Raw genomic sequence first — 12,397 nt, forward strand, 5'->3', positions numbered from 1 at the left:
TTGTTCCGACGTGAAGTAAGAGCCCACTGCAATTAGAACCCCCCCTGCACGTCGAGACGAACGGTCCTTTCTAAAAGTTGTGTACCGACCTGCCAAAACCTCGGAACAAAGAACGTCCGGCTTTAACCAGTTTTCAGTAAACACAATAACGTGGGAAGCAAATGCAACACTATCCCGGAAAAGAATGCTGAGCTTACTACGCAAGCCTCTTACATTCTGATAGGTTACTAAAAGAGAAGTTAGTTTTTTGGAAAGGTGGAAGCAGTACGGGAAGTTGTGGAAGAGTAAGTTGAGGTTGAGGGTGGCACACTGGAAAGATTTGGAAGGGATATGGGGGGCCTATTCTTCTTCTTAGCCTTAAACTCCTTCACAACCAAATGCTCCGGCCAAAATTTGGCGGAGCCAATGGTGTCAAATTGAGTTGGGGAGATGCTTATCTTAAACGAGGCTAGGGGCCAGCCGTGAGAGAAAAACTTGTCGTTTTGGTGGTTTGGGCACCACAGGCCTAGTACCTGTGGTGGCAATATCCTGAGGTCCGGAAGGTCTATTTACTGGTGGGATCGGGATGGACGGGACAACTAGCGAACTTGCGGACACCACGGACACGGACGCTGCAGACGTACTTGGCTGCACATTCTCCGAGGCGATGAATTCGGCTACCGAATCTGCATCGCCAGCAGCTGTCGTTGCCCTTGGAGTGGCAAACGAGATCAACTGCTGCACCCTTGGAGTGGTCGGAGTCAGTTTTTCGGCGGCGCACGGCTGAGTGACGGTTGGCACTTGCAGATCCCACGGAGTGACCTTTTTACGCCACGGAGACTCATTCAGCAGTTGCAGACTGCCAAATTGAGACTCCATGGCTAGGAGCCGATCGTATTGCTTTTTAAAGCCAACGGTCAGCACCTTAAAGCCCTTCCGCGTCTGCCTCATGAAAGCCACCATGTCTTTCTCCACCGCACGGCATGCCTCGCAACTGTAGTGCAAACCATTACGTTTTGAAATGGCATCACTCACAAGGCCAGAAAATCCAGCACATTTTTCGTGCACTACGCTGTCGCAAAGCCAGCAGGGGATAATCGTCTGATCGTGGGTGATCTGCTTATTGCATGATTTTTTGGCACATACAACAGAAAACTCCATAATAAGAAATTTGAACAAAATTAGAATCAAATAATATTTTAAAACGAGGGGGAACGTTGTGAGTTGCTGCGGAGACCGCAACTCTACGGTTATACCCGATACTAAGTCAGTATGGCTCTCCTCCGGCAGACGCCGCTAATATTAAACGACACGACAAAAAGTGCGTGCGAGAGAGACAGAAAATCAGTCTGAGCGTGACGTCGGGGGCTGCGTAGCCACTGCAAATTGATTTGTTCCTTTTGGCTACAAAAATGATCCGATCTGATCCAGATTCAGCAATCTGATAGATATGGTCATTATCTATGATTCTGCGTTTTTAGGTTTCTCGAATGTGCAATATTGTGGATGCAACAGATTTTCGTCTTTTGTGGGGGCGGAAGGGGGTATGGCAAAATTCTGAGATATAAAATTTGTAGTGAGATCTAACAGAAGTGTGTGTACCAAATTTGGTTACTCTAGCCTTAATAGTCTCTGAGATTTGTGGATGCCCCAGATTTTCGTCCTTTGCGGGGGCGGAAGGGGGGGTGGCGAAATTTGGACACGAAACGGTCAAGGTCCGATATCACAGGAGTGTGGATACCAAATTTGGTTGCTCTGGCTCTTATAGGTTCTGAGATCCTTGACCTCATATTTTGCAACTGGCAAAACCGACTATGAAACCTGTGTGTTAGAGAGAGACAGAGCGAGAAAGATACTCATTTTGAGTATCGGGTATAACAAATGGCTATCAAACCTGTGTGCCAGACAAACGCTAATAGGAGGAGAGGAGAACAGTTGCAGCAGCAGCTAATGAGAGAGAGAGAGCTACTGAACAGAAAGTTACGAGAGCGAGAGAGAAAGAACAGTTATTTAAGTTTAGGTGATAGGGAGAGAGTGATAACACAACAAAAGCTACCAGACGAGAGCGGACTGCAATGCAATGTAATGCGTACTCACTCACTGCAACAACACACACACGACAAGCCGACGCCGAAAAATAAAAAGTTAAATAATGTTGTAACACAAAGCAAAAGGCATGCACTCGCGGGATAGAATAGGTTTCCAGATTGTTGGCTGGTTAGGAAGTTAATTAAAGTTTATTTAGGAAAACACCGGCTGTTTATTCAAAACAAAAGGAAACGAGGGGGAACGTTGTGAGTTGCAGCGGACACCGCAACTCTACAGTTATACCCGATACTAAGTCAGTATGGCTCTCCTCCGGCAGACGCCGCTTATATTGAACGACACGAAAAAGAGTGCGTGCGAGAGAGACAGAAAATCAGTCTGAGCGTGACGTCGGGGGCTGCGTAGCCAGTGCAAATTTATTTGTTCCTTTTGGCTATAAAAATTACCTGATCTGATTCAGATTCAGCAATCTGATAGATATGATCATTATTATACCCGATACTCAAAATGAGTATTGGGGTATATTAGATTTGTGGTAAAAGTGGATGTGTGTAACGTCCAGAAGGAATCGTTTCCGACCCCATAAAGTATATATATTCTTGATCAGCATCAATAGCCGAGTCGATTGAGCCCTGTCTGTCTGTCCGTCTGTCCGTCCGTCCGTCCGTCAGTCCGTCCGTCCGTCCGTCCCCTTCAGCGCCTAGTGCTCAAAGACTATAAGAGCTAGAGCAACGATGTTTTGGATCCAGACTTCTGTGATATGTCACTGCTACAAAAATATTTCAAAACTTCGCCCCGCCCACTTCCGCCCCCACAAAGGACGAAAATCTGTGGCATCCACATTTTTAAAGATACGATAAAACAAAAACGCAGAATGGTAGAGTATGACTATATCGTATAACCAGATCGTATAATTATTATAGCCAGAATCAAGAAAACAATTTCATTCTTTCTCGCTCTGTCTCTCACTAACACACAAGTTTCATGGTCGGTTTTGCCAATTGCAAAATATGAGTTCAAGGATCTCAGAACCTATAAGAGCCAGAGCAACCAAATTTGGTATCCACACTCCTGTGATATCGGACCTTGACCGTTTCGTGTCCAAATTTCGCCACACCCCCTTCCGCCCCCGCAAAGGACGAAAATCTGGGGCATCCACAAATCTCAGAGACTATTAAGGCTAGAGTAACCCAATTTGGTATCCGCACTTCTGTTAGATCTCACTATAAAACGTATATCTCAGAATTTCGCCCCCCCCCCTTCCGCCCCCACAAAGGACGAAAATCTGTTGCATCCACAATATTGCACATTTGAGAAAACTGAAAACGCAGAATCATAGATAATGACCATATTTATCAGATTGCTGAATCTGGACCAGATCAGATAATTTTTATAGCCAAAAGGAACAATTCAATTTGCACTGGCTTGGCAGCGCCCGACGTCACGCTCAGACTGATTTTCTGTCTCTCTCGCACGCACTCTTTGTCGTGTCATTTAATATGACATGAATAATATTGAACGACACGACAAAGAGTGTGTGCGAGAGACAGAAAATCAGTCTGAGCGTGACGTCGGGCGATGCGTAACCAGTGCAAATTGATTTGTGCCTTTTGGCTATAAAAATTATCTGATCTGATCCAGATTCAGCAACCTGATAGATATGATCATTATCTATAATTCTGCGTTTTTAGTTTTCTCGTATCTCCAAAATTGAGGATGCCACAGATTTTCGTCTTTTTGGGAGCGGAAGGGGGTGGGGCGAAATTAAGAGATATACGTTTTATAGTGAAATCTAACAGGAGTGCGGATACCAAATTTGGTTACTCTAGCGTTAATAGTCTCAGAGATTTGTGAGTATCCGAAGATTTTCGTTCTTTGCGGGGGCGGAAGGGGGTGTGGCGAAATTTTGAAACAAACTCGTCTCGGTCCGATATCTTAGGAGTGTGGATACCAAATTTGGTTGCTCTAGCTTTTATAGTCTCTGAGATCTAGACGCTAATGTTTTACTCTAAGCAAAGCCGCCTATGCTACGTGTGTGTTAGAGAGAGACAGGGCGAGAAAAAATGAAATTGTTTTCTTGATGCTGGCTATAATAATAATACGATACGATTCTGCAGTCTTAAAGATATGGTCATTCTCTACGATTCTGCGCTTTTGCTTTTCTCGTATCTTTAAAATTGTGGATGCCACAGATTTTTGTCTTTTGTGGGGGCGGAAGTGGGCGGGGCGAAGTTTTAAAATATTTTTGTAGCAGTGACATATCACAGAAGTCTGGATCCAAAACATCGTTGCTCTAGCTCTTATAGTCTTTGAGCACTAGGCGCTAATAGGGACAGACAGACGGACAGACGGACAGACGGACGGACGGACGGACGGACGGACGGACGGACGGACGGACAGACAGAAAGGGCTCAATCGACTCGGCTATTGATGCTGATCAAGAATATATATACTTTATGGGGTCGGAAACGATTCCTTCTGGACGTTACACACATCCATTTTCACCACAAATCTAATATACCCCAATACTCATTTTGAGTATCGGGTATAAAAAGCTATAGAGAGAGTTTTCTAAGAATCCGTCGCTAGGTGATAGGTTTCTTAAAGCATTCTTTAGGAGGTCTCGCGAAACATAACTACATTTTAGAAGCAATACATTTCCACTGCCGGGAACAGCGGATGTGGGTGATGAATTTTTCCTGACTTCTTGCTCAATGAATTTATATCTGACGTTGCAGGTCAGGAAATGAAAAAATCCCTGCTCAAACTGCATTTTATTGCACATGACGCAATTGCAAAACGCATCCGGCGACCTTTTTCCTTTTTCTAAATCAAATTTCCAACGACTGGCTAGTGATTGCCACATCCTGCTTTCAGCATAAGCGGGAGTCCCCGGAATCGAAAAGGAGATAATAATTGGATTGGAGCTAGTTTGCATCTAGTCTTTAATCTCCTACGCGTTGCATAAAGTTATTCAAAACCAAATCCTGATTGCTACAGTAACTGAACGAAGAGGAGATACAAATTGGATTGTTCAGCTTTTTATCATACAAAACCTGTGGCATTGGACTTCCACATATACATATGTATGTATGTATATACTAATTTTTTCGCTCCACAATAGGGTACACAACACGTATGCAGCGCTTTTTGGCCTTCGCCTCGTTTGAAATTTAATTTACATACACCTCTGGCCAGGAAAATGGCCTTGCCATGATTGGGGGAGCGCGAAAAATACGGAAAATTAAGAGCTACATAAGCATGATAATTGCTTGACAACATTTTACCATTAGACTTAATTAAATTGTGAATTGAAGTGAAATCGTTAACTGAAAAATGGGGACTGGGCGACTGTGGCTGCTGGAAGTTGCAGGAGAACGAGAACCCACTTCAATTGAAGGCTGCAGATAACGTGGTAATGACTTTAAATAGGAAATAACGAGACTTTCAGCTTTAGCGCAGCGCATCGAAGAGATTTCGTACAACACGGTGGCATCAACTTAATTAAGTCGGGAATAGCATCCTTTGAAAACCTGTACTGACACCAACTGGCATCAATGACAGACAATGGCCAGACCCAGACCCAGACCAAGACCCAGACCACACAGGGTGTGGGTGTAGCTGTGGGTGTGAGGAGCATATGACATTTTCAGAGCTGGGCCAACAAATGGGATCAGCCTGGGCCTGGGCCTACAGCAAAACATTTTGGCCTTCGCCATCCATAAATTTCCAGATCGCAACTTTGCTCTTCGGATTGCTTCGAGTTTATTGTACGTACTTTGGCCCCAGCAAATACGAGTATTTGAAGCCTTTGGCACGTACCTCTTTTAACCGAAAGTTGGCCCATTGAAGAGGCCTGGACTGGCACCAGGTGTTCATTTCTGTTAGGCCGTTGCCAAGTGGATTAGCGCAAATATTTTAAATTTCTGTTGGTCGGTCCACAGACAAGAGTGCTGAGAGGCTTTACTTTGCGGCTTAATTAAACTCAATTATAATCGTGTTGACACTTTTGTTATTCTGTATTCTGTAGTTGTTTTTGTTGGGGCGAAAGCAAATTAAAACTTCAAACTTGATAAATGCCTAGTGCGAACAAAACTTCTGCTCCATTATGGATTGTTTTACCTGAAGATTAGTTTGGAATCTCGATTGCAATTACTCCAACGAATCTCATTGCCGGAGAGTGGTCCAACCACAGGAAATTTAATTGCTTTCGAGTGGGTTTCATTTACGCAAATTGCATTAGACATCACCACGCACGGATTCCCAATGAATCCAAACGTATAGTACTCTTAGCTGTATATTATTTATGAATCGGATCAAGCTATCGCCCTTGCCAGCTGTACCTAGCCCAAGTTTTGCCCCAATCGGTGTAGGAATTCCCTCTTGCTGCATCGCAAAACATCACCAAATGTCAGAAAAGGGGTCCATTCTTTATCCTCCAAGGCTGCCGCACTTTGACCTGCCTGCTCTACTCAGGTGAAGGCTGGTGTGATTGATTTGATTGCTGTCACCGACTGGGATGACAATCCATCCAATTCAATGAGCTACTCACTTTCGCCTCGAGTTTGTCCTGGGTCTTCCAGCTGTCCTTTGAAGTCCTCGTCAGAGGTATCGCTCCCGGGCGAAATGAAAGTCGTTTACATTTTTTATCAACTTTAAGTGGAAGATTATGGAGGGCACTTCGTGCTGGTTTTCGTACAACTTACCCCTGGGAACGTTTTCATAATTTTCTACCTCCAACATTGCCATTCATTTCCCATTAAATGTGCCGTGCCCCAGGACGGCTCCCAGGACCCCCAGGGCGGCGGAAGATGTGCATTTATCCATTACCGTTGACGTTGCTGTCGACTCTACTCTCCGCTCGAATCACCCGGTTAAAATGTAATTATCCTGCCTGGACTCGGCACTCCATGGCGTTGCATTCCACGTCTGAAATTCAGCCATGTCTTAATAGCCGTAAATCGAGTTGACTTTCCCTATGCCCTGGCCAAATGCATGTGGAATGAACTCGTCCGGAGAGTTATGGCTGTGAATTCAATTTAATTGAATATCTATAGACGTGCATGGTGCCGAAGCAGAGGGGCCTCGCATAATTGTCGGCTCATTAAACGATAATGCAGGAAAATTGATGCCCGGCCTTTTTCCATTCCATTCCCCATTTTTGGGGGAATTGAATTTCATAAACTTTCCGATGAAAAACAGGGTTGGGGGGAGCCTCCCCAGGGAAGTTCCCAGCAGCAATTAGTGCGCTCTGTCTCGGGAGTGCCCGGCTTCGGAAGTGGCAGGAGCCCCGAGAAGCGGCAGGAACGTGGCCGAAGTCACCGACGTGCCGTGCCTTGCCGTGCCGTGCGTCAGCTGGGGAAAATCGAAACCAAAAAGTATGCTTATGCTTAGAATGCCAGCGGAATTGCTGGCAGGAGGTGGAGTGGGAGCTGGGAGCTGGGAGGCTTGGGGGCTTGGATGCTGGCAGGATGCGGCTCTCTCTGATGCCATTGACATCAGCAACACGGCCACGGCTGTTGTCATTCAAGTGTTCTAATCAATTCTGATTTAATTTTACGCCAAATTAAGTGTGAAAAGCTTTTAATGTTGGACACACGTGTGCGAGCGGCAAATGTATGCAGACAAGGACTCGCAGGGGCGCAGTCACACAAGCGTGAGCATTGAATATGTCACAGATACATATGTGGGATCGGTCCTCTGCTCGCACGAGTCCCAGTTACGCTCTCACACTTGAATAAAGCCATTCCAGACATCAATATTTTGATCCTTCCCTGGTTGGGCTATTTGTACTTACCGCTGCTTCTGTATCCACGCTGTGGCTTCCGCACCCGCTCTCACTGCTCCACGCTTTCACACACTTTCCGTATGCATCTCTCTTTCTCTCTCTTTGTGTATCTCTAACCATGGAACAACTTTCTTCTTATGACAGAGACAGACGTGGCAGATAGTTCCGCCAAGACATTATCCAATAACCTTTATCAACAGCCACAGCCAGCGCTGTAGCATCCGCGCCGCGTGCCTACCTCCACCTCCAGCTCCAGGTTAAGTTTGTTGGAAACTTTAGTCTGCATGACAGTCGATCCGATATCCCTGTGCATTTGGATTTGTTTGCAGGTAACGACAAGGCTCAAGACATTTTACTAATTAATTATCAATGTACTTTTCCTTCCATTTGCCTAATTTACCGCTGTCAACAGCAAGACAAACAATATTGTAGTCCAAAAGAGTGTTTACACTGGCCGCCCCGCTACGATAAAATAAAAACAGCTGTGTCGTAAATGTGCGATTAAAAATTCAACGAAATATTTGTATCCCCGCGAAGCTTGGTTTTTGAAGATCAAAAAGGTCTTCCATATCCCGATGTCTCCGAAGATAGGGCTTATCCGAAGTCCCTTCAAAATGGAAGAGCGTAATCCGCTTTTACATTAAATCGGATTTAAATATAAACTCTATAGCGGCAGATATTCAAATTTATTTTCTTGGAAATCCTCACAGAAATTTAAATGATTAAATTCCAAGTGCTCTTAAAGATGGGAAACCGAACCAAACTGTCGTCTAGGGCCTGAAATTGTCCAACTCCTGATGGCACTTTAGGTGACGGCGTAAACGCCAAGCTCCGTCTGAAGGTGGCCAGGAGGGCCCATGGAGTGTGGCCATAAAACAATTCTGTTGTAAATTTACGTTACCCCCGGCCATGTATGACATACATAAATACTCGAACACATAAAGGCACGGGGCAGGAGGCAGTCGACATTTTCTTTCCACCAAGAAATTAGCAAAGGATGGAGGGTAGGAAACGAAACGAGCTCCATTGCTCCACCATTCTTTTGGTGGAATAAATTAATTTATTGAATGAACAGATTGCATTTTAAATTTATTATACTTCCATAGTATTGATTTTGGGGCACATGAATTTCTCTTTACATGATAGAAAATTTAGGTGTTGGAGATTGACGTAAGGCTAATCCCGGTTTTTCACACTGGGCTTAACTTTGTATTATAATTGGACATCCCATCGTATTTATGTATATATTAAGCCTATGTTTTGTGTTTGTATGGGGGTTTCTTTCATTGTCCTCCTCACAGGACAAGTGTCTTTTAATCAAATTACAATTGGGGTTAATTTAATAAACTCTCACTTTCTACCTTTCACAGGATCTGTTCTATCTTTCATGTGTGTCCTGTGGCTGTTTTAAATGTGGCTGGCGCTGTGCCTCTTGCAAATAATTCACTTTCTTGTAAAGAGTGTGCGGTGTGTGATTATCGGTTACGTGTTCGAGTGTCTGTATGCTACGGGTGTGGATGAACATTATTGGATTGCATTGAAAGAACTGGTAGCTTAGAAATAATGTATCGGCACTGGCGTTACGTTCCCTAAACGTAACGCCCAAGAGAACTAGTCCTCTGATCTACTATAATTGTTGAATACACGTTGCTTAATCAGACGCACCAACTGTGCATAATTTTGTAAATTTTTTTTTGGGAGATATTTCTTTTTAAAGTCTATCAAACAAAATTTAGAACTGAACTGCGTAAAAGAAACAATTTAGAAAAACTGAAAAAGCCGAAATGGAAACGAGTAGAAAAACGATGTTTCTTTTTTTGAACACCAAACGCTGGCACGGCCCTGTTCGATGCGATTCGGCTCTGATTGGTTCCGCTTCAGCTTGAGATCGGTCTGATTTGGCCAACTGATTTGGGGAAGCAGGAAAGCGCACCCAATTTGCAATAACAACTAGTAATTCACGCATGATATATATGTAGGCAATGGTAAACGAAAGACAACTAGTATTCCCTGGGGGTTGGTGGTGTGGTTGTGTTGCGCCCATGTCGAGCAATCGGAACCCAGATAGGACTGGGCTGAGTTCCTTCGCTGAGGTGTGTGTGTGTGGTGTGGTGTGGTGCTGGTTTTTGTACGAAAATATTTGCTTTCTAACTTATTTCCCAAATTGATTTTGATATTCCTAAACTCCGGGATCCTAACTGAATCCCTCTCCCCACGTCAAGGTCCCTCAAGTGTGCTGCTGTAGGTGTCTATGTATGTGTTCCAGGTGAAATGTGTTGACATGTGGGAGGGAGTGCGTGTGGGATGGGCTACCACTGCACCGTTTCTATCTCCGGACTACGAACGCCGCTCAGTAGACAATGAGCAGGTTGTTCTCATTGAATCCGGCGGAGTGTCCGGCGTTGCGTACAATGAAACAGGATCCATCAAAGTGATGCGCTTCTCATTGCGACTACAAAGGACAGAACAGAACGGAAGTTAGCAGAGCAGGATGATGGGCGAGGGGAAGGGGGAGGGGGAGGTTGAGAGCATCGGTTTGACACTCACCGAACAAACAGATGCGAGGTCTTGCCCAGAGAGGCAGTGCAATGGATGCCAGGTGTGGTCAAAGTGGCCGATCCATTGCCGGGACTGGTGCGAATCAAGCACTTGTTGTCCACACGAGTGACCTTCACCAGGCCATCGGCTGCCTGGGTGATGCGAAATCCGTTTATGTCATAGATCTCAGTGCCATCCTCGGTACAGGTGTAAGCTGAATTGGCAATCACGCCGCGAGTCGCTGCGAGAAGTTCGGGAATTAAATCGAAATTAGCCAAATAAGAAGCGATGCAATTGGCCGGGGGACTCACTCATAGAACACTGCCAGGGTGTAGTCCTTGGTCAGATCGGTGAAAGTGTCGGTTGTGGTGCGCGTCCCGGCTGTGTCCACCAGGTAGATGAGAGCGCACGCCTCGCTGGTGAAGCTCACACCCTTGTACCACATCTTGGCATAGCGACTGTAATGCGAAGATAATTCAAAGGATTCAAAAGATGCCACGTTGGGGTAAGGGCCATTCCCACTCACACAAAGTTATTGCCCTTCATGCCGTCGTAGGTGACTATTTCGACTTTAGCGCCGCTCTGCAAGATGCGTCCATTGGGGTGGATCAAAGCCGAGTTGCTGCAGTTGCGTGATAGAGCAACTGCCACCATGCTGCGCTGATTGAGCACGCGCACCGCCTTGTCCAGAGTCATGTCAATTCTGCCCCAAAGAAAGGTATTAACATTAGGGGTCGGTCTTAAAGAAGAGCCAAGGGGCTGGTGGCGTCCACACTCACCGCACGCCATCGCGGAGGCTCAAACTGGATGGTGCCGTTCGTTATGGCAATGGGTCCAGAGCCGGGACATGCCGGCGGTGTGTGGTTCTCGAGCTCGAAGTTGCGTGTGCTGCTCACGCGTGCCAAGGCGTATGGTGGAGGGGCACTGGAGACGGCAACTGTTGGGAATTCTGAGATTGAGCATAGAATCGGCTAGATTTACAGATATGCAAGAGCCCCTTACCAGTCAGTAGTTCTGCTCGTTGTCGAAGCCATAGGTGGGCGTGGCATTGTAGCGCCCTGTGAGTGCCTTGCCGTTGTGCGCCATTTTGCCAGCGTCTATTTCCTGCATATTCCCTGGCCCGTACTGGGGAGGGTTGGAAATGTGTATGCCCGGCAGTTGGACGTATGGACGGGCCGACTGTGAAAGTGCCAGAAAATAATTGAATACCGGCAGGAGAGAAAACGACAGATACGAGAGAAAGTGTCAGCAGCGCAGAAATCGAATGACTTTGCAACTGTTGCTAACATTCTGTCGACATTCTGTTAACGCATGCATATACATACATACATACATATATGTATTTACATACGTGTGTGCGTTATTCCCAGTTTGCATTTGATTTTTATAGAAATTAACCAAACTATTTTGAATAGTAATAGAAGAGAAGAGAAGAGGGGGGGAATAGAGAAGGAAAATTCGAATATTAAAGTCGGAAAGTAAGAGAGCAATGGTGGAAAAGAGCGAGACGTAAAATAAGAAGGTCTGAAATAACAGGAGAGGGCAATGAGGTGATGTGGCAATGCTGCTGTTGCCGAGCTGTTCAGAATGCGGCGGCTGTTAACTCGCTGTTGATACCCTGCTTGCGCGATGATGCGGCAGTTTTGTAAAACAAAATGTCTGAAAATTGAAGAAACTTTCACGTTATTGCTTGGAATTTCACTTACCGGCGATGGGTTGTTGGTGTAGACGGAGCGCTGGCGCACCCCGTTGGGCGGCTTGGTGGGCGAGCGCAAGATGTTGTTGATTTTGTCGTTCATCTGAGCACGCGACAAGAAGTCCTCGGCATTGAAGATCCCCACCCGGGCGCCCTTCGGGCTGCTTACTTGCGAGACCGGCTACTGCTGGGAAGTATCGCAGTCCGATGACTGGCACTGCAACTCCTTGGTGCTGACCTTGGGCTCAACGGACTTCGGTTCGGTGACCATTTTGATTTGGCAACTTTTTATACCCGATACTCAAAATGAGTATTGGGGTATATTAGATTTGTGGTAAAAGTGGATGTGT

General features: G+C 45.6%; 1 protein-coding gene across 1 annotated transcript in view; it reads right to left on the minus strand.

Moving 5' to 3' along the window:
• LOC117194392 overlaps positions 1–12,397 on the minus strand; it is a 117,562-nt gene that overhangs the window by 85,061 nt on the left and 20,104 nt on the right. The window contains exon 7 of the mRNA XM_033398969.1: positions 10,361–10,536. Within this exon, the coding sequence (XP_033254860.1) occupies positions 10,361–10,536 (176 nt within the window). The remainder of the gene's footprint in view (positions 1–10,360; positions 10,537–12,397) is intronic.

The sequence above is a fragment of the Drosophila miranda genome, assembly GCF_003369915.1.
Source record: "Drosophila miranda strain MSH22 chromosome Y unlocalized genomic scaffold, D.miranda_PacBio2.1 Contig_Y3_pilon, whole genome shotgun sequence".
NCBI classification, from domain to species: Eukaryota; Metazoa; Arthropoda; class Insecta; order Diptera; family Drosophilidae; genus Drosophila; species Drosophila miranda.